Source organism: Ammospiza caudacuta, chromosome 1 (genome assembly GCF_027887145.1).
Source record: "Ammospiza caudacuta isolate bAmmCau1 chromosome 1, bAmmCau1.pri, whole genome shotgun sequence".
NCBI lineage: Eukaryota > Metazoa > Chordata > Aves > Passeriformes > Passerellidae > Ammospiza > Ammospiza caudacuta.
The window spans coordinates 111,929,579-111,953,325 of NC_080593.1; the positions used below are offsets into that span (position 1 = coordinate 111,929,579).

At 37.8% G+C, this 23,747-nt stretch overlaps 1 protein-coding gene across 1 annotated transcript in view; it reads left to right on the forward strand.

The window, feature by feature from the left end:
* Positions 1 to 23,747, forward strand: part of ASXL3 (ASXL transcriptional regulator 3) — a 96,008-nt gene that overhangs the window by 66,479 nt on the left and 5,782 nt on the right. The window contains exons 8-10 of the mRNA XM_058817842.1: positions 15,040 to 15,136; positions 15,609 to 15,714; positions 21,516 to 23,454. Coding sequence (XP_058673825.1) covers positions 15,040 to 15,136; positions 15,609 to 15,714; positions 21,516 to 23,454 — 2,142 coding nt within the window. The remainder of the gene's footprint in view (positions 1 to 15,039; positions 15,137 to 15,608; positions 15,715 to 21,515; positions 23,455 to 23,747) is intronic.

The window sequence follows — 23,747 nt, forward strand, 5'->3', positions numbered from 1 at the left end:
TGCACCTAAGCAGATTTAAAAAGCTGTTAAATTGGCACCCCTGTGTGTGCAGTAATTGAAGGTCATTTTATGACACATTTTTCCCTTTAGCTGACATTTTTTCTTTGCTTTTACTGGATAATGTGGACAGCATGGTGTTGTTGTAATGTGCCTTATTTGTACAGCTTTATTAGGGTAGTTCTAATGCAGGTATCTTAGATAGATACCTGTTAAAACTACCCTAATAAAACTTTGGAATTTATTCATCTATCTAGATGATAGATATTCATCTACCATCTAGATAAATGAACAAATTCCAAAGATTTAAGCTGCCTTTTCCATAAAAATCTGGGTCTGATTCCTGAGCTGAGCTAGCCAAGGGTTTTCAGACAGATTACTACTCCCAGCTGACCCTCTGTCCTTATGCAGCAAGTTAATACTCATTTTACCTAACGCACCTGTATGGATGGTGTATGTGTGTATTTCACAGTCATGTATTAACAACAAACATCAGTTTCACTTTATGTGAGTTGAAAGCTGAAAGATTTTACATCAAAATCCCAGTTGTCCTTAGCTACAAGAGAGCTACTCTTTCAGCTTCCCTAGGCAGTCCAGAAAGGCTCACTGCAATTGCATTGCAATCTGGCTGCTCTGATTGATGTGGTAATGGAATTCTTGTTTGCTTGTTTGCAGTAATCCCCAGAGGTCCTCCTCAGTATCAGAATGTCTACATATGTAAATAGGAAGCTTTACATTTTTGATTAGGTGTCATGGTTTCATATTTCTACAGGCTTGGTCACTGTATTTCAGAAGTGTGAATCAGTGTTTTCCACCCTGCCACATCCATGTTGTGGAAGTTCTTTTTTGATTTTTAAAGCCTAGTTACAAGCTCTTATCACACTTAAAACATGTCTCACCTTTTAAGAACACATTTTGCAGAGGTGTTAGCAGAACTATTGCATTTGCTTTTGTCTGTAGCAAGGCTAAACTCAGTTGGAACATCTAGTAGGACACAGCAATGGTGCTGTGCCCCTTGAAAACTAAAAAATACAAGATTCACAGCTGTCTCTACAGCATCCTTTCCCATAAGTCTTTCTGATGTGTGAGGGGCCCTTCACTCAAGGTTGTTCTTCTGATGCAGACTGGTGAAGCTTTTGTTCCCCTCTTGTTCCCTTCAAGCAAGTTTTCTAAAACACAGTGCACAGCTGTTAGGACTTAAAAAAAAGAGGACTTTGTACGCAGAACAAGTTCCTTTTACATTTGACAGAATTATTAGTACTTCAAAAAGAGAACTGATAAAGCACCCCCCTGTCAGTGGGAAAGTGCGTGCCTCACATAAGTGCCTTTTTAAAAGACTGTTCTAGGAGCTGTGTTATGAGAGCATAACTAACGTGTGGACATAAGTGGTAATGTATGTGGACACAAGAGACTGGTATGCTGCAAGTCATGTAGCTGTTGAGGGTGCTCTGCAGCACTGCAGCGTGCAGTGTGTTCCAACTGCGCCTCCCTTGCAAAGCACTCATGAGTGGCGAGTCGGTCTGCAGTGCCTCCAGTGTTGCCACTGTAGGGCTGCACAGGAATTAGATGGAGAACTGAACATTCCTTTCCATTCTGAATCTGAAGACATTCAAGGACTTGAAGCAGGATGTTGGATGCAGGTGCAGCAAAAGGAAGAGCAAGCAGAAGTGATCCATCCGTGCTTCTGCAGCGCTCTCCTCCTCTTCTCCCTTACTCCCACCCTCTCTCTCTGCTTCTCCCCTCGCCTTTCCCTCCCCTCACCCTTTTCCAATATATTTGTTTGGCTTAAGTACAAAAGCATAAAAAAAAAGTTGAGACTTTTTTTCTTATTATTTCAGAACATTACTATCCTTTGAATTATTTAATCTCAGATTTCATTTAGTTCTCTCTTGTGTTAAGGACATGCAGCCATTTTTTTGCATAGAAAAGCAGTGTTTTCTAGTGCCTAGAGAAAAGAGATTGGATGCAGGATTTTCATTTTTGACAGTCATCAAAAATGACAGACTAATTTTAGATGCTTACATGTAACTTCCCCTCACCTTCTGCTTCTCAAAGGTATATGTCTATAATTTTATTATTAAAGGCTAAGTGAATAGACTCTGGTTGTTTATATCCCTTTTCCTGTACTCTCCACAAAATGTGAACATTCTTGGATAATTCAATAATGTTTCAGTTTCTCAGAGTCTCTAGTCATCTTTCCTTAAACAAGTTCCATACATGCTTGCCTTGGTCACAATCCATATATGCTTTTCTGCCTATTTTCCCCCAGGCTTATGTGCCTTTTCTAGTACCTTTATAAATACTTGGTTTTTTCTGTGTGTTCTGACATGCTTGGGTTCACTAATTAGGTGAACTTTGTATTAGGGGTTTTAATTGTTACTTCTAGAATTTAAATGCAGTGACATGGTACTATTTGCTGCATGCTCTTGGGTTTTTTTTTCTATTTTGCATGGATTTTGCTTCATTTTAAAACATGCCTTATCTTTTCATTTTGCCAGATTTATTACTCGCCTAAAATTCTTCATCTAATTTCTTGCATCTGAGCTCAAACAGATTGGATTCTATTGTCTTTTTTGACACTACTGCGTATTGGAATGAATATAGCTATCCCACTTGTCTTCTTGATTTAGACAAGGTCTAAATTAACAAGTCACATTTCATTTTGAAAACATATGTTTGCAATTCTTCAGTTTTACTCCGCATATTTCCCACTTTAGTGAAGATGGAAAAGGTCTTTGTTTCCTTCTCTCAAAGATGCTTCTCGCTTTTCTTCCCATGTCTGAAGCAATTATTCCTGTAGTAGTAGATATTTTCTTTTTCATCCTTTGATGTTTTATTTCTCAGTTTAATCTGGTTATTTTTATATGACTAAAGTAATACTCAGAATCGCTTTCACCATCTGTCTTAAAAATCTGTCTTTTCATTTTGTATTTGAAGGCAGACTGTTCATGTTATGTCAGTGATCAGGTAGAAATGACAAAGAGCTTTTCTTATAAGAATTGATAACTTCATAATCAGAACTAAAGAAAATGAGCCATAATCTGGGTCATGTTACCCTTTACTGTGAGGAGGTGAGACCCATGGAAGAGAACTTATGCAGAGTGAACATGAATACCCAAGCTGAGGTACATCAGAATTGCTGAGAGAGCCATGGAATGAGTTGGTACCTATCCATGTCACCTCCCCAGACCTGAATTTGTGGTGGCTGACTTTGCTGTTCTTTCAGCAGCTCTTGAGTCAGACCATGTATTTCTGTGTGCTGTATTTATGTATGTATATAGTGTTGGGTGTATCTCTTACCAGTCATGTATCTCTCAGTGTTACTGTGGATGTTTTGTGGTCACAACAGCAGAAAGGCCCTGGTAATTGCATCTTGTCAGAAGTATTTCCTTTATATTCCTGTTCATATACTTCTTACTCAGAAACTCCTCCTCTCTTGGTTGTAAATACATGGCACCTGGTTAAAGAAAGGATAGATTTTTCATCAGCCATGGCACTGTGTAAATGTGTGCATTTTTCTGTTTGAGATGAGCTGCTGAGTGTTCCTTATCTTCAGGCAAAGAAACAATTGCTGTCCTATTGTGTCTGTGGGTTTTTGCAAGGCTTGTCTATTTTTTTTTTATGTTCTGTGTCTTCAGCTGGATTACTTCTTTCACATGCCTACCATCTATGTCCTCAAGACCTGAAGTCATCAATGTTTTGTACTAAACTTGGTGATTACTGACTCCTTAGCTATTCGTTCCCATCCTTTTTTTGCTTCTCTCCAGGATTACACTGTGCCTTTCTCTGCATGTTTCTCTTTCCTTTTTTTTATGTATATCAGAACTCTTGACAAGCTTTTGCTTCTCTTGAAACAAAAGACAGGCAGAGAAGAAAAGGGGAGTGGTTGTTGCCCTCAAGGGGATCAGCATGTGTGTAGACCTCTTCTATAGGCTGGATGACAGTCTGGTTCAGATTTTAGGGGTCAGGGTCAGAGAAGAGGCATGAATTCCACTCAGTGGCATGAATGCCTTTGTGATGTGAGTTTAACAGACCATCCCATCTAACTCAGCACTCAGAAGGCCACACCTAGTGTACCTTGTCCAGTTCTAGGACTTTGCCTAGATAAGAGAAGGGCCAGGAGCATTTTTATCAGTGTGTATAAAAGGGTATGGCCCTAGCAGAGGCAATAGGTACAAACCAAAAGGCAGGAGCTTTCATATGGACATGAAGTAAAACTTTTTTTTTGTAAGGGCATTGGCTGCCTAAAGAGGTTGTGAGTTCCCCATCCTCAGACATACTAAAAATTAATTGATTTTTATTTCCATCTGAAGTGTGCTATTATATAGTTCAATAATAACAACCATGTTAATACTTTCAGTGTCATTCTCTCAGGTCTGGCAGATGAATGAAAACTTTGTGCCTTAACTTGATAGGTTATCTATCATGTTCAGGTACTGCCTTTGGATGTGGTTTTGTGCAACCTGGCCTAGTGGAAGGTGTCCCAGGCCATGGCAGGAGGTTGGAACTTGATGATCTTTTAAGGTCCCTTCCAATCAAACCATTCTTTGATTTATTGTAGGATTTGCTGTTTGGTACTGGAAATTAGGTGGGTTATTCCATTTCTAGTTTCTAAATCAAATTTGAAAAGAAAATATGGTCATGATTATGGGCAGCTCAGCAGAAACATCTGTTCAGTCAACCTTTAAGCAACAACAACACCAGGGAGGCTGCACTAAATGAAATACCCTTTTCATCAAATAAATACTATTAAGTCATCATCTTCAATATTAAGCCTGGCTGGTTTAGTTCAGAAGCTGTGGAAAGAACCCAGAGGAGGGCATTAAAATTTGCATGAGCCATAAAAATGTCTCAAGAAAAATTACTGGACATGAGCTTTTTAATCTACTAGAACAAAATTAAAACTGAAAAGCATCAAATGTAATACAATCAATTGCTGTATTTCATACAATAGACAACTAACCCATGAAGTGTTTTGCATACTAAAAGTTAGTATTGATTGCTGCCACAGTTCAACTGATATAAATAGAAGATGATGGATGCACATATATGAGTAGTAGCCACAGTTATATCAAAGAGACTGAAATATTTATGGACGTTAAAATTTCCTTTTTCAGTCTTATGCCAGCTAAACTAAATAGAAATAAAAAACTTTTATTTGACAGCTTTCCTAGTAACTGGCTATTATGTGGTCTTTCACATGCTTTATCTACATGATCTGTTCCTTACAATTATCAAGGTTAGTTCAACCTCTGCTTTGATCTGATATTTGTTACCATATGGTACCACTCAGATATGACTAAATGCTGAAAAATACAACATCTTTGCTTAGCGCTGAGTAGTGTAGCAGAAACATTACCATCAGAAATGCAGCCATTGTTTAACAGAACTTGCATATTTTTTGTGACAGCTACAGCTGCTTTTCCTTTTGACCCAAGTGTATTCACACTCATTCTCTATTATAGACTTGCCAACTGTTAGAGCATCCTTTTAGTTTGGTCCCATTTATCACAATCTCTTTTGAATAGTAGTTGTTTAAGTGGAAAAATGACTTTTAGATAGGTAATGGCATACTTGAACAGTCAGCAGTATTCTATATGAAATGGAGAAAGCTACTCAATTATTTTCTTACTAGAAATACATGCAAGTTCACTTTAAAGTATTTTGCAGATGGATAGAAGTTAAGTTTTATAATTGCCCTGTATTATTTAACAAGGAGAGCTCTAGCTGTGAATAACTCCTTGACATAATTGGTTCCCAGGTCACTAGCCAAAGTAGTGAACAGGATAATGATTGTTTTGTATTCTTGTAAAGAATTTAGGCTTTTATAAGTGCAAGCAGATCTTGTTAGTTTCTGAAGAATGTGTCAGTCAGAACATGAGCAGTCCAGAGACTAACAGGAGCACACATAGTAATAAGTTCGGTTTTACTTTGTAGTACCTCATGCTAAAATATCAGTATGGACAAAGTATATGGCCTTGTAATACTAGTCTCTGCAGCCATTCAGTATTTCCCAATGAGAATTTCTGTCTTTTGGGCTTAATGAGAAATCTCCTCCACAGGGTTGTCACACTCAGCCTCAAGGGAGAAGGTATCTACCTTGACTTTTAACATGGCTCAAGCTATCAACTGCTAGTAAAAAAGTTGTTGATGAATAAGTAAGGGTCCTTCCAGCCATCATGAAGCATAACTGGTAACAGATACAATGAGTTTGTGTTTGAGAATGATGATTCCAGAAACTGAGTGTAGTCTAAGGTTTTAATTGTATGCAGGCAAGCTAAGCCATTGTCTTATGAGATCACAGTGCTTCCAAAGGTCACTCTGTCCAAGTGAGGGGCTCTTTCAGATACAAATCATGGGCTGTTATGTTAGACTGCATAGAGTGACTCACTGGAAGGGCATGAAGAGGTTAGAAGCCTGGAAGCTAGAATACAAGAACTGACTCTTGAGCACCTTTCTTTGAAATTGGAGGTTGACAACTGGTCAGAAGTTAAGTATCTGCAAGAACACTTTTAGGTTTTTTTAAATGATATTGTAATAGATGGCAATTTGTTACACCATCTTGACATAGAAAACATGGCAAAAAAGGAAAATTTATCTCATCTTCTTTACACTAAGGCAAAATCAACATCTGATTTTCTTTTATATTGGCTAAAACTTTTTCTGACTGTTCAGTGGTGGATAATTCACAGCCTCTCCCAAGGAAATCTAGTGCTTCATTGTTTTCACTGATAGAAAGCTTTTTCCTCAGGGTCTGATCTGAATCTCTCTTGTTGTAATTCTGACTGATACTCTTTGCTCTTTTTGGCATGTACATGTAGCGTGTGGAGATTGCTGTGTTCCTGTTTCTTTTTCTTGAGAAAAAGCCCATAATAATGCAGTCTTTGTAGACCTAGGGCCTTAAGTCTGTTCTTAGCCTCATTTATCTCCTTTGCATTTTGTATGGTTTCTGAGTTGCATCAGTCAGAATTTAATGTATTGCTGCAGCTCAGCTGGTAACACCAAGGAAAGCAAAACTAATTTCTCTGCTTTTGCACAGTACTCCTGTTTCTAACTTAGAGTTGTGCTCACCTTCTTTGCAGTTGCAAGATCGACTTATATTCAGTTTGTGAACAATTCATCAATACAAGTACTCTTTTAAAGAACCATTGCATAGACACTTAATTTCCTCATTTTGCATTTCTCTAGTTCTGTGTTATACAAGTGTCAAACTTTGCATTTGCCACTATTGCAATGCCCTGCTTATCCCTGTTGTTTCCAAAGTAATTCACAAAACCATCAAAAGAATTCTGATGCTCTCTGTACATGCTCTCTGACTGATAGTATTTTCAAATTACTTCCATCTTTTTTCATGCCTCTGAATACACAGACTCCCAGTTGATAATAAATAAACAATAGTTCCCTAAGTAGAGTTCTGAGTAGTTCTTTGGTGACCTAATTGCAATTTATATATCCTGACATTGCTTGAGAAAATGTTAAGCAACACTGCATTGTTATGATCAAGATACACAACTTGTGCAGCTTCTCTTCTATCACAAGGCCATTTATTCTGTCAGAGAGATAATAGACTGATCTGAGGTAACCTTCTCTTGACAAATCTACATTGGCTGTAGCTCAACTCTTGTTTAATTTTCAGGCAGTTGTGTATGGTGTGATATTTACATGGGTTAGTGGTGGGCTTGGCAGTGCTGGGCTAATGGTTGGACTCAATGGTGTTACAGGTCTTTTCCAACCTAAGTGATCCAATGATTCTATCTTGTGCTTTAACCATTGCACATATTTTCCAAAGCATGAAGACAGAGGGAAGAAGCAAGGTATTTAAACACAGGTTTCTTGGGTCAGCTGAGAGGCTAACACCTAACTTCTTTAAAATGTTTAAAGTGCCATAGATTCTGGGTTGTGTCTGCTCAGAATGTGTCCACATCAGTATCTTAGGGCAGCCTAGAGTATCACAAAAAATAATGGATGGTCTGTTCATAGGCCATGGAGTTCTGAAGCTGGCTAAGTCTGTAAGTCCTCATCTCTTCCTATTCCCTTCTTTAGACAGAGGTGATGCATATATGCTATATATGTATAACTAGCATGTATAAGTTTGTATTTGTACTCATCATTTCTTCAAAATTTGTCTTTTAACAGTTCTGAAGTAGATTCCTATCTGGACATTTAACAGGCTACACTATCAAGCCCACATCATTTGAATGCATTTAAGTAATATTTGTTGAGCTCCTTGCCTGTTCAAGATCAGTTCTGACTCTTTTGCTTTTTGTTGCTGGTATTAATTGTATTAAACACCTCAACCCATTAGATTTGTGGTGAAGGTTCATACAAAGAAAGAGGAAGTTTTAACATTAGCTTTGTCTCTGTATTCCTCTAGTATTCCCCAGTGTTGCACAGTGTACTTTTTCTTTCATCCTCTTCTTGCCTTTAATGTACTTACGCAATTATTTCTTCTGGAGTTTGATGTGTCCCTTTCCAACTGTGTCTAATTTTGGCCCATTATACCATGTTCTGCTGTGGTATTCTTCCTTAGTAAGTTGACCTCGTTTCCATTCTCTACATGCTGTGAGATCAACAGTGAGATCCTAACTAAGACAATGTGGTCTTATTGTACAATCCCCATTACTCCTTTGCAGGAGGCTTTGCACTCCATGTGGTCAGCATTGTTTATTTAAAGAACTGTGTCAGTTTTTTTTTTAACTCCTTTTTCACTAGCACCATGTTCTTCAGGATTCTTCCAACTAATTCTGCATTTAAGGAAGAATGCCTACTTAAATCATATTTTTAAAATTCTTTTGTCATTTCCTTCTTTTCTTCTTTTTCACAAACAAGCCTAATCTTTTATATTACTATCAGTCATGAATTATCAGATAATCATTTTGCCACTTAAGTCAAAAATGTCAATTGTCTGCTAAATCTTCCAAGTCCTCCTACATACCATTTGCAGTTCTTGCACTAGTGTTCAACCATCAAAGACTGAAATGAATGTACCACTTCCATCACATTATCCTCTTCTTTAACCCCCTGTTTTATAAATAAATTTATTTTGGTAGTGGATAACAGAACAGGATTTATTTGAATTTGATTTGCCCCATCATATTGGGTTGTGTATATAAATATAGCCAAATTCTGAAGAATCAAGCAGGTCTGTCTATAGAGCATGTTCCTTTTCTCCACAAGGGATGTTTGAAATCACTGTTTACCTATTTCCATATCGCCAAACTTTCTTGGGGCATCACCATGTGTTGAAGATGACAAAGCCATTCTGCCTTTAGCATCTATTAAACCACCACTTCATTATCAGTATATGTCTATCACTGCTGATAAAAATATCAACAGATCCCTAGGTTCTGAGGAATCCTACAGCCTCCTTGTCACTTCTGATCCACTCAGTCTGATGTCTGGATATATTCTTAAGGTAAAGGTGGTGGGACATCATAAACAGTGAAAATTGTAGTTTTTGCACATGTCATACCTACCAACACCTTCCTGAGGCTCATCACACAGTCTCTGTTGTCCTCATTCCCTCATTTCAGATGTAGGTCAAGTCAATACTTGAGCATAAAGCTCTGCAACATGTCTGCCTTCAGACAGAATGTCAGTCACTAAAATTGCTGTATCTTCAGATGCTCCATCTGCACTGCACAATAATCACAGGTTAGTGAAATGCTGGTGCCCAGTGCTAGAGAATCAAATTTGTTACAAATTCATGTTACAAAACAGCAGTGGTGTCTCTTTGCACACATAAATAAAATGTTATGTTTCCTGTGTGTGATATAAATGCTCCTAAATTTTTCATTTGTAATATTTTAGAATCTTTAATGCAAAAGAATCAAAATGTATTTTCTCATATCTTCCATCTTTTGTAGATACCTTTGGGAAAGTATGTGAATTATGGGATTGTTCCCCCAGATAAAATATAGAGTTAGTAGCAATTTTTAGAAAGGGTATAAAAAATGAGTGGTACTGGACCCCTCATTTAGATGAATCTTCACTTCCTTTGCTGATTTTTTGATTGCTTTTGTATTTGTATTTTTGGTTGGTTAGTTTTGGTTTTCTTTGGTATATTTGTTGTAAGGCTGAGAGAATTGGGATGACTGGGCCTGTGAAAAAGATGGGGGAAAACTTTTTTGCAGAGCCTGTTGCTGTGGGACTGAGGGGTAATGGTTTTAAACTGGAGGAGGGTTGATTCAGATTAGATATAAAGAAGAAAGGTTTTTATGAAGAAACCTGGAAGAGGTTGTTCCTGGAGGTGGTAGGTGCCTCATGCTGGAAACTTTCAGAGTCAGTTTGGATGAGTCTCTGAGACACCTGATGGTGAATGTGTCCCTCTGATAGTTCACTGTGTCCCTGCTTATTGCAGAGGTTGGACTAGATGACCTCTAAAAGGTTCCTTCCAACTCAAACTATTTTCTGATTCTAGTCAAATGGCATGATATTGACACATAAGCTTCCATGTAAGAAACATGGTATACTACACAAGAACTGTATACAGTGGATCATTGGAAATTTTATAAATACATTAGGAGAATCTTGAGTCATTTGAAAGAGATATAGAAACAATAGATTGACTAATTCCTTGTCTTTCTAGCCAAAATCAGATAACCTACCAGTATACACTTATGCAGTAATTGCTGTATACTTACTAAACACCAATGTGCATCTTCGGGTTGAGCTAAAAAAAACAACCCCTGCCTTATCTTCAGAAGAGAATTTTCAGTGGAACTTGGAGGAAAATAATTGAAGTAGTTGTTCTAGAAAGGTTACTCAGTTTGTTCTGATAAGAGTGTTTGACATCTGCTTTGTAATGCAAATTGATGCTGGGTTTTAAAAGATATGTTTTGGGGTTGGGTGGTTTTTTGTTTGCTTTCAATAAAATGAGGAACTTTCAAAAGCCATTGTGAATTCAGCATGAACGTATTAATTAGAAAACATAATACTAGCATTGTGCTTAATCAGAAAAACCCAGAAATTTAAAGCCCAACAGAATGAAACATGAATTTTCCAAGAAATGTTTGTTGTTCCAGCTCATTAACACACTGTCTCTGTTGGACAGCATTTTTTAAATACCATAAAAATTAACAGTGTATTTAAGAACTGCTTTATTGTTTCTCCAAATTCTAATTTAAAGCTGGTGGTTAATCGTGCTGTCTCTATCATCAGGGCTTAGAGAAGTGAATACACTCCATGGTTTCAAAATTTCCACTTTAACTTGTTTGATTCAGGTGAAAATGCATTCTCCAAGTGAAGTATGAAAATATTTCAGTGGAGGTTGTTAGCTAACATTATAAAAGGATGACCTCTTAGTCCTTCAAAATCTTTTTTAGTTTTGTTGTTTCTGAGGGACTTCTTCAAAACAACTAGACATAAAATTACTTGGGTTTTGTCTGTTCCAACTTGTTCAAACTGTTTTTCACTGTGTAGAAATCTTTAAATGAACTGAAAATGGCTAAATTATTGAACTTTTTGTTAACTTAGTTTGGGTGGCGGTATCTGCTGTCTGCATAGTACTTTATTCTTTCTATAACATTTCCAAAATTTCTGTTTCATTTGCTTTATCTCTTTGACCATTATGAGTTTCTTTAACATTTTTGTCCTCATCCTTTTCTCTTTGAGCTTTTTCTGGTTGAATAAATCCTTCCTGTTCCGTTCTCAGCAAATATTTTCTTTGATCTCAAATTCCTAAGCAAGTTGGGTGAACTGGGGCTGCACAACTCTTTATTTCTTCAATTTTTGATATTAGTGTCCATATGTGTACCAAGTCTAGATAATGATATCTACTTTCATACTCTCTACAATATTTAAGCCTGATTCTTTCATGTCATGTTAAAATAGATCATTGTAATCTTCTCCTCTAATTAATTTGTGCGTTTCCACGTTCTGTATCATTAGATGTTCCTGTGTTTAGATTTTGGTTCTTCTAGCTACATAAATCTTCCATGAATTATGTAGACCTGTGAACACAGGTCTCTGGAAAGGCCCTTCTCTGCCAGTTAGTCAGAGGCAATGACTACCATGCAGTCAGTCAGTGACCTCATGTTGAGTTTGTTGTTCTTACATTTCTTAACCTAAGCATCTTACACATCATCTTTTCAGTCTTGTGGACATAGTGCCCCAATATTTGTAAGCTGCTGCTGTTCATGCCTAAAGTGGTCAGCAAAGTGTGCATCTGGTTTTTTATACAGTTCACAAATGGATTGTTATTCTATTGTTAGTTGACCTATAATAATTTCTCTTAGGTAATCAACATAATTCTCCCTTTTTGCTATTCTTTTGGGAGTTTGTTTCCCCTTCCTTTTTTTCTTTTACAGATACTTACTACTTGGCATTTTTTCTGGTCCACAAGAACTAATGACCTTTACCCATGACCTTGCTAACACTTCCTCCCTTCTGTTCTGAGGTTCCAGCCTGTGCTTTTTTCTCAGGTGAACTAGATCACATTTGAATTTGTTTGGACCTTTTCCTAGCATTTAGCTTGGGATTCACAGTTTCTTTTTGAAACTTTGTTAGGAAATTCTTACCCAGAAACTTGGCACTTTTTTTTCTGAAGTATATTAGCCAACAAAAATAAAAGGTGGGGTAACTCTTCCTGCAAAGCTTGATTTTCTCCTGTCCTTACAACAACAGGGTTGCAATGAAGCTAATACTGTTTTTCTTGTATTCACATGGTAATATAACTTGGCAGTCTTTACAATGCTCTTCATTTATGCAGTCTGGTGAAATATCTCAATCACACTTGGCTGCAGTTTCAAATTATGTTTAATGCAATCTGATAGTGGATTGCTGCTGACAAGTGGCAATCTCTTTCCACCTATTGTGGTACATTTCAGCTTTGCATGAAATCTAATAGAGGTGTGACCTTAGAATAAATTGGATAATTTTGCTCATTTAACAGAAAGTTATTGTCCACAAATCATTACTTTCCTATGAGATCTTTTCATGTGGCTGATGATATGGCTACACTGTTTGTCATCAGTTGAGCCATGGAGTTTCAGAAGGCCCATACCTTTGAGCCTGCAGTTAAATGTGGTTAAATATTATTAGAATTTAATGTCTGTATGACTATTTTTTGCAAAACACTTCCAGGCTTAGAGAAAAAAAATCTTGAATTTAATGAAGATTGGAGTAGAAAATATATTGGCAAGTGAGTGTTTCCATTTCATCTCCTTTTATGTTGAAACTTAAGGTAGCTTCAGCACCATTCTTAGAGGAACAAAGCGTTGTTTGTTTAGTAAGTTGTGATTCTCTTCTTTGTGACATTGCATCTAACCTTTCTAGAAAATTGTGTAAGTGCTGGTTTTGACGCTATACTGGTTTGTTTGTTCAGGTGCAAGAGGGACTGGTATTTAAAAATCCCTGTTTAATATATTAATTGTGCAATTTAAGTATTTCTGGCAAAATTCATTTGTGCAGGAAGAGGATAAAGTGTCATAGTAGTTTGATTTATACAATAAGTACACGCTCTTTATCACCTTTCTCACCTCACTGGTTTTATTATCTTGGTCCTTCTGCTGCATGTTTCACTGTATCTTTCAGTTTTCCTCTAGTTTCAGCATTAGTCATAGCCTACCTGTAATTAATATGCACGTGTTCCATAACCCACATCATGAGATGTATAGAAACCTTACATATCCAACCCACTTAAACCCAACTTCTGTGACATGTTGGCAAAACAATGCCATGTAGCAGGAAAGCACAGGCAGCAGTTCTGTAAGTTCATATCCTGTGAGGAACTCTGTACCACACACATATTATTTCCTTACTATAATCAAATGCCTTTAGCAATGCCTGTTTTTCAGAGTCCATGCTAATTGCTATTTCTCTGATTACTACTTAACATCTTTCTGGTTTACTTCTCTGAGTTAATTGTGGGACAGGATGTCAGCTAGGCTATGAGTAAATTAACAAAGACTTCTTGAAATGGGGCCTCTATTATTAGTGAAATATAGAGCTCCATGAGGTAACTGCATCGAAATATCATTCAATGTTTCTGGTATGCCTGTGTCTTTCTGGCTCTTGTTTGAAACAGGCACTGAGAACTAGGGGATATTACTTAGCTAAATCATCTGCTAATATGCTGGAAAATGTGCTGGATTTCACTGCTAGATTACAAATAGTGTTGTCAAACATTTATCTCTTACTTACCTGGAAGGATGTGAAATAGTGAGAGTGCTTGTTCTAGCAACATTACCTCTGCTACTGTTTCCTTTCTTTTTAATTTGCTACTTTTTGTACTGTCTATTTATTATGCTAAAGGTGATACCCACTGCTAATTTGTTTCATATAATTACTTTTTTCAATTATAATTCTTTTGGAAACAGAAATATCCTCACAAGCCTGAAAATATACACTAAGTTTTTTGGTAAAAGACAGCTCAACAGTCAGATTGCTTTTAAAAATTATTGTAGAAAATATTGTGAATAAGACTTTTAATGTTGTCTGATCACTGCATATTTGACAGATGTAGGAAACACAAATAATTCTAATGTTCTTTCACAGATTTCACTTTTGATGCCTATAAAATTATGCGTAGAGCTGTTCTCAGTTTCAGTTATGAGTTTATATCAGTTCTTTTGTTAAGAAATGCCTGCCATCCACTCTTTGGCCAATACAGCTTATTAGCTAACACGAGTATTAGGTTTATTTAGAAACACTGAAGTTACTGTCTTCATTGCATTTAATTAATTTGTTTTGCACCATATTATAGGCAGATGCACAAGTACAATAATGATCTTGATTTTTGATTGCGTACAATGCCTCTAGACATAGTCTCAAGACAGGGCTGTGATTAAAGCACATCAATCAGTTGCAAACTGAGTTATCATCAGTAACACTTATGACTGAAGAGAGCACATTGATGCTGGATTGGTTCACTCCCATTTACAGTAACGACTAGCATGAAAATGCTGTTTTAGTAGTAGTCATTTTGTGTTCTTCCCACTGCCTACACTTCCCCCATTTCCCCTAATTGAAACTGTGTTTTGATGTGATCTTAGCTGGCGCTGTTTCTGACGCTGTCTTCTGCTACCACGGCTTATTTTCTAGATGGGGAGCGATGGAGTTTTGCGCCTCAGTAGCTCCGCTCTAAATAACGAGTTCTTCGCGTACGCGGCGCAAGGGTGGAAACAGCGGCTGGCAGAAGGTAACTCTCTGCTTGCTCTCAGGTCTGCCCAAGGTTAATTGTTTTTATGAAGAGTGTCTCTTTTTTCTACATTTGAGGAGTACTTTTAGAATAGAAACTGTAATAGACCAGTAATTCAGCAAAAGAGAAATTGCTGATTCCATTTTGAATTTAGAGTACATTTTTGCAGCTTGCTGTGGCAGTTTATTTTGACAGTTAAAAAAAAAACAAGTATTTTCATCACTGTCAGCCTTGGAAACATGAATGCATGCAACTAAACCCTGCCAATATACCCTTGAAATACTGATGGTATATGGTAAATTAAATCTTTCTATATCACTCTCCGTTTTGATTTTCATTAATTTCATTTGGCATTGTTGGATGATTGTATCAGAAATCACTGTATGTCATCTTTGTATTTACAATTTATAATTATCCATATTAAATTAATCCTTGACAACTTTTATTCAATATGTTAGTATTTGTTTTTTAGGAGAATTTACACCAGAAATGCAGTTGCGCATCAGACAAGAGATTGAAAAGGAAAAGAAAACAGAACCTTGGAAAGAAAAATTCTTTGAAAGGTTTTATGGTGAAAAGTAAGTACTGAAGCTAATAAAAGGATTTTTTTATATTTTCTTTTAGGAGGAAATGAAAATATAATTCTATGCTTCACATAGCACGGTCATATGCTGTAAAACTTAATAAAGCAGTTATCAAGAGCAGTCATTCCCCAATATAAGAAGTTGTGGGTAGAATTATAGTCGTGTGTCTGCACTTGCATTACAATTGCATTTTTAAAGAGTCATAAGTCATCCATAAAAATTCATTCCAAAGAGAGCTTAAGACACAAGTATGTGAATATTTTTTAATTATCTTTTAAAAGATAGCATTAGGGCAATTCCTCCCTCCTGCAAACTATAAATACAGCTTCTACAGTTGAGAAGACCAGTAGCAATAGAAGACCAGTAGCAATATTTCTGTAATATGTTTTAATTTGTTTTATTTTTTCTCAGCTAGTTGCAGAGTTACTGAAATCAAATAGTTTTTGATTTTTTTACTGAGATGTCCCATTGGCCTGAGAAGAATATATGACATAGAAAAAATGTTAGCTAGAGACAAATGAAAGTGACAATGACTAGTTTAATTTTAGAAATAAGATGGAAAGAATAAATAAACACTTTTAATTGACTAAAATTAAATATAGTATCACTCCAGGTGCACAACTGGGGTGAGTCAGCACAATTTCATTGATGATGATGATGCAGCAATGGCATTCTTCAGCAGCTAATGATTCAGTGTTTATCTTCATTTGTTTAAAAAAAAAATTTAAGGAGATTCACATCTTCTTAAAATCCAAGAATTTTCCTTTTAGAAATTATTTTTAAAATCTAATTCATCAATACTTAGAATTATATCTCTGTTTTTAAAAATACTAAGAATTTATTAGAAAGTATAAACTAGCTATTTAACAATTACTGATTTTTTTCTTTTTATTTTTAAGTGTTTTTAATTATATCCCAGAACCACAGAGTGGTAATGTTGGAAGGGACCACAGTCGCTCATCTGGTCCAAGCTTCCTGCTCAAACAGGGTCATCTCAGAGCACATGGCAGAGGATTGTATTCAGGCAGTTTTCCAGTGAGAGAGACTCCACAGTCTCTGGGCAATCTGTTCCAGTGCTCAATCACTGCATAGTGAAGTTCTTCCTCACATTCAGGTGGAATTTCCTGTGCCTCAGTTTCTGCCCATTGCCTGGGAAGAGCCTGACCCCATCCTCTTGACACTCTCCCTTTGGGCACTTAGAGAAATTGATGAGGTCTCCTTTCAGTTGCCTCTTCTCAAGGCTGAAAAAACCCAGCTCCCTCAGCCTGTCCTCCTAAGAGAGATGCAACAGCCCCTCAATCATCTTTGTTGCCCTCCACTGGACCATCTCTAGAAGCTCCACGTCTCTCTTGTACCAAGGAGCCAGACCTGGATACAGCACTCCACCTGTGGCCTCACCCGGGCACAGCAGAGAGGCAGGAGCACCTCCCCAACCTGCTGGAACGCTCTTTGTAATGCTTCCAGAATACCCATGGCCATCTTGGCCCCAAGGGTGTTGCTGGCTCATGGACAGCTCATTGTCCACCAGGAACCCAGGTCCTTCTCTGCAGAGCTGCTTCCCAGTAGGTCAGCCCCCAGCCTGTGCTGGTGCCAGAGTTATTCCTCCCCAGATGCAGGACCCTGCCCATCTCTCCCACCTCTCAGGCTCCTTCTGAAGGGCTGCACAGGCTCTGGTGTATTGGCCACTCATCCCAGCTTTGTGCTGTCAGTGAACTTGCTGAGGAGGCGTCTACCCCTTCATCCAATTCATTGATGAGTAAGTTAAACAATATTGGGCCCAGTGTTGAACCTTGGGGGACACCACTAGTGATGGGCCTCCAAATACAGCCTGTGCCACTGATTACAACCTGCTGGGATTCAGTCAGTTCTCTATCTATCTCACTGTGCTCAATCAAATGTATGTGTTACACTTAGCAGAAAAATTGTTCAATGGGAAGCATCATTACATAAGTTGTCTTAGTTTTGCTGTCAGATATTTTTCACTTAAGAAATCCAGGGCACGGGGAATCCTTCATATAATTGATTATCTTAAAGAGTAACTAAAATGTTTCTGTAGTAACAGTACTACTTCTCACAATCAGCTGTCTTGGACCACTGGGAAATGTAGTGAAAATGAGGCAAGAAATGGACAGATCCATTTTAGTATTTTATTTTGTGCACCATTGCTAGATGCTTTTCCCCCAGTGTATTTTTTCTACAGCACCTTATCTTTACATATAATGAAAATTCTAGGCTCTAATGTGTCAGACTGTCTTATTATAAAGTGCTTAATTTCTTAGTCAAGAGCTTTGAGACTTCAGTTTAGTCCAGATGTTGATACTTTTAGTATCAAAAAATACTAGTTAGGTTTTCAGATAAAGAACATAATGGCTTTTCATTATGCATGTCAATAGAAGAGTTGGTGACTAACCTTTCATGGAGGAAGGGGCTGTGTAAGATCCTGGTATAGGGCCTTCCACAAGAAGTAGAAGTTTATTACCAGCAGTGCAGGAGTTCTTCAGTCAAAAATTGCTGTCACATGCACAGAGAATGATGCTCATAATTCTGCAGAGCCAGCAGTCCTGCTGTGCTGGCTGAATGCTGGATACCATGGTGCTTGGCAGATAATTGCTCAGTCTGTGATGATACATGTCATTTGGTTTCTTAGGTTTCTGACATCAACATTGTTATGCAAAATGTCATATTCCACATCATTTCCATTTTGACTGAAGTATTGAATCTGGTCCTCCCTGCCCTATCCCCTGCTTGCACTGTTTCACTTGCATTCTTCTGCTTGGCTGTCATGTAAGCAGATGTACTTTGCTCACTTAAATGCTTTTCCTCATTGTTTACTCACTGACTGGTAGCTTTTACTGTAGATTCCACCTTGTGTTGGTTCATGGGGCAGTCCTGTGCCAGGACAAGAGCTGGACTCGGTGATCTTGTGGATCCTTTTCAACTCAGGATATGCTGCGGCTCCGTGATTCTCTTACCTTTTTTCACTTTGGTTTTTAAACTAGCTTTCAGTATGATTGGGCTGTGTCTCTTTTCAGCCATGTTGATTTGACTGAACTAGCAGAATTTGTAAGCTTCCCCGAGCTGGTTCTCACATTCACTATCTGCAAAATGAATCTGTCTTGCAGGCTAACTTGCACACTTTACAGAGTAGTATTTTTGCTCTGACTGAAGTGAATTTGATCTTCTAATATTCCATAAGTAAATTCAAGTTTCACCTTCTACTTAGGGAAGGACTATTAATAGATGCAGAATCTCTGTAAGCATTTTTATGCACTCCAGTTGATAGCAATCAAAGACTTTAGGGTGCCTTTTCCCTGTTGGCTCTCAGCATTGCATCTTTCGCTCTTTTCTGTACCCAGGCTGTTTATCGTGGCACTGTCAGTTGCAGTTTGTGTCTATCCATTTTTGTTCTTTTTCCACTTTCTCATATTTATTCATTTTTCCCCTCTCTGACTTTTTTCAAAATACAAAATATTATTCTGCACTCATTTATTTAGGATCAGCTGATACATCTTGCTAGAAATCCACATTCTTCTGGCTTGTTGCCCCAAGATGGCAAGGGTTATACTCTATTATGTCAATATATTATTTCTTTTCTCACTTTTGAGAGTTACATGTCAGGATAGTACTATCAGCTAGATCAGAGCTTTAATTTTGGATAGACCTCCTTCAAATTTTATTGCTGATTTAATCCTTTTCTTACTTTGGTTCTTTCCCCCCCGCCCCCCAACTACTATTTATCACAGCACTAGGATATCAGCATTCATATATCCTTGAGTAGCTTTTTGGGGTTTTTTTACTGGATGTCTGAGTGCCCTTACTTTACCAGTTGAATCCTGTCCTTAGCACTTTCATTGAAATCTGCTTGCTGCTGCACTCATATTTTTTGTGCTGTTTTGCAAACTTTGGGTGTCTTTTTCTCTAAGGGAAAAGACAGATCAGCTGTTTATTTTGCAATCTGAGATTGCTTTAAACATGCTGATCTTGAGCCTTCTTTAGAAAGCCTTTTTCTTCAGTTTCTTCTTCAACATAGTAGTATTTCCAATACTGAAAAAAATGATTAAGATTCAGTACGTGTTCTGCTGGCCTTAATCTGATTTATCTTATTTCCCTTACAGTTCTTTATCTTCAATATGTTAGAAGAATGTGTGTATTTGTGTAGTGTCCACGTGACAGTTTCATTCACCTTTACCCTGTCCTTCATTCCTTTGCTGATTTTCAATCCATGAAGATAACCATCAAGCAGTATCTTTTCATGATGTAAACCAGCTAGAGAAAATGGACCATTGATTAAGTTTTCAGTGATGGAGTGGATTTTTTTTTCCTTTCCCATTTTCCTGAGATAACTTTGTCTCCTTAACACAAGGAATTCTAGAGGAAGTTACTTACTCACCAAAAGCCTGGTAAACTTACAACCTGAACTTAAACCACGTGGGGAACTTATAGTTTATGCAGAAGAAAGACACATCTTCTGAAATGCATTCAGTGTGGGAGTTGTTAATTTGCTGCTCCTAATTGCTCTCTAGAGGATCCTTCCTCAGCATATTGATGGCAAAGGGAGACTTTGTTCATTATTAGTGTCTAGTTGTAGGCAATACTAATAATTAAGTGTGCTTTTTGGGATGCCAGTTCCAGGCTGGGTTGGTTTGGGGTTTTTTTCTTGGGTTTACAGCTCTCACTGTAATACATCTGTTCAGTGTTTTTAAAATGCACAACCACAGATTTTGGTTTTTTATGTGTTCTGTACTTTCATCTGAATAGGGCTTTGTATCTCTGTATCCTCTGGCTACACACTGACAAGCAATTTTTGCTTCCATAGCTTCTGAATATCTTTTATGCTTGCTTGTTTCCATTTTCTGATTAAATGATAACAGAGATCTGTTTAGTAGATTAGAAGATCCTTAAGACCATGAAGTTTCTTTTAAGGCCTCCCACCAAGCTTTTGTGTGTTTTCTACTATTATGGAATTGCTGAGGCATAAAGTCTGCTTGGAAAATCTTCTTAAAGGTGCTGAGCGTCTGTACTCCCACTGGCCTTAGAAGGAAATGAGGATGTCAGAGCGCATACATTTTTTAAAACAACCTTTTTTTTTCATCTCTTGGTTTTAGTTTTGTTTTGGGGTTTTTTTGATGTTTTAGTTCTGCTGAAGTAATAAAACTTTATTTAAGCTAGTATTTTCAGGATCAAAGATAAGAAGATCTTCAGAAGCACACATAGTATACATGGTTCCTTTGCACTTCATCCCTGAGAATGAATGCATAGATTGTAAATATGTATCTTTTAGCTCCTTAAGAATGTTAGACTTCTTTCATATTGTTAGCTATGTTGACCCTAAAAGCAAGTGAAGGAGGGGAAAAGCCCCGAGTTCCACCCCTTACGGTAAACTGCTCCCACTAGGAGATGATGCAGTTGTGCATTTCTTCTGCAATGGATGCTGTACCAGTGTTGCAATATTGTGCTGGTATTTAAAAAAAAAAAAAAAAACAAAAAAAAACAAAAAAAAAAAAAAAAAAAAAAACAAAAAAAACCAAAAACCAAAAACTGGAATGTAGACAGAGAGATTACGTAAAAATATTCATGGTTTTTAACACTTCTAATGAAATCTCAGTAGTTAGGTTTAGGTTTCCAAAATACATAAAACTGTATATAAATTAGTTACCCACCACTTAAGCAAGCCACTATTGTAAACTTGAAAATATGTATTTTTTGGAAATAAAAAATGTGGGTGACAAAGGTTAGCCTATTCCCTTATCCTTAATGTGATGGAAATACCTATTTTAATTTCTGCTTTTCTTTAGGTTGGGAATGTCAAGAGGAGAGTCAAAGAAGCTCACTGCAGTGCAGAACAATAATGAAGATGAAAGCAATTCTTTGTGCAGATCTTCTGGCACACCTGGTCCTTCTAAGCAAGCAACCTTTGAGGATCAAGAGGAGAAAGGTGCTAAAGTTCAAGCTTTACCAGAGAGAGATTATAGTCCATCTCGTTGTAGTATGGAGCAGGTTCCTGTCAAGGATCTAACAGCAGATTCTGAGGATATACTGATACCTGAAGAATCAGTAATTCAGGAGGAAATTGCTGAAGAGGTCGAGACAAGTATTTGTGAATGCCAGGAGGAGAACCATAAGCCAGAGCATGAGTTTTCTGAGGAGTCTGTAAGTCCAGCTGGCACAAATGAGGAAACAGAGGCAGTACAGCTTGCAGACAGCACTGAGTCCTGTGTCATGATGAATGATGTAACTGATACTGCATCTCGCATTGAAATTAAAGTAGAGTTGAAGTCAGAATGCCCTCAGGAGGAGATGTCAGTTGTGATAGATCAGCTGGGGGATTGCATATCACCAGCACGATCAGCTTCATCCACAAACTCTGTCAGCGGTACAGCTGACAAGGATTCTGAGTCTGCAAAAGAGCTAATTGTGCCAGAAATGCAAAGTGCTGCTCTGGAAGGCTCCTTGTTCACTGGTGGAGGCATTGCAGTGGATATGGAGCTTCATAGTGACCCTGAGGAGCAGTTGTCTGAGAATGCTTGTATTTCTGAAACTTCCTTTTCCTCTGGAAGTCCAGAAGTTTGTATTGCCTCTCCTGGAGGAGACACTCAGTCGACTTCAGAGGAGCCCTGTACTCCAGCATCTCTTGAAACAGCTTGCTCATCTGAAGTGTCCAGTTCTGAAAATATTGAAGGTGATATTCAGCAGAAGGCCAGTGATGAAAACTTGAACACACCCTTAATGTCGGAAATCTCTCCGATGTCCACCTCACCTGTAACCTCAGAAGCATCTTTGATGTCAAATTTACCTTTAACATCAGAGGCATCACCAGCTTCTAATTTACCTTTAACATCAGAAACATCTCCAATGTCTGATTTGCCTTTAACATCAGAAACATCTTCAGTATCTTCTGTTCTTCTAACTTCTGAAACATTTGTGACAAATAGTTTGCCTCTTCCATCAGAGATATCTCCAGTCTCTAATTCCCCAAGCAGTGAAAGACTTATTCTGCAACAAAGGAAATCACCTTTGTTGGAAGACTCCCTTCCCACTCTGAAAGAAGAAAGCTCTGTCATTCCTAAGGTGGTTCAAGAAGAGAATCTTGTTCAGCCAAAACAACTTCAGAGTGCCCCTGAAAATATGAAAGTTGGTCCACTAACAATTATACCTGATACTTCAGTATTGGAAGAGTCCCAAAGCAAAAACCTCGGTCATCAGCCATGTAAGACACATTCTGAAATTGAGAAATCCTACATTGCATCCATCCCAGAACACAGTCCTCCAGAGGTGATCAAAAATAAAAATCACAGTGTTCAGCAAAGAGGTGACAAGAAAGGTACGCTCTTGCCCTCAGAGGTGTCTGTCTTATCAGAAGGATCACTTGGCAAAAATATCGAATTGCTTCCATCAAAGGCACACGATAAACTATATACCTCATCTCTAGAGAAAGCTACATTCTCTGAAGTGTGCAGAAGTAAATCTCACAAGCTAACAGGCAGCACCCAAAGTCGTCTAGAGAGTTCACATTCTTCCAAGTCTTTAGAACCCACAAAATCACCAGAAGCAAGAAATGAAAGTAGAGACCCAGAGATCCCAAAGAGGAAAACAGCAGAACAGCACAGTTTTGGAACCTGTAAAGAGAAGAGAGCTAGGATAGATGATGATCTGCCTACTCGCAGTGCTTCCTCAACAAGTCCATCTGATAAAGAACAGCCGCCCAGAGAGGAGCCCCGAGTTCCACCCCTTAAGGTAAAGTAATGAATAAACAGGGTGGCTTGGAAACAAAATGTTTATTGTGTCCCTCTATGAACTGCATACAGGCACAGTACATGGTATATTTTTGGGGGATGTATAAGGGTTGTTAGTACTGATGGTTTTGCTTTACTATTGCATTTCCACCATGCCAAATTACTTCTGGTACAGATATGTATACACTTGTTCAGTAGGGTTCTTTGCTACAAGATTGATTTTGTTTGTGGCAGAGCTCTCCAGGATCCGTTGGTTTAATCCAATTCAAGATTTTCCCCACCACTCACATGCAG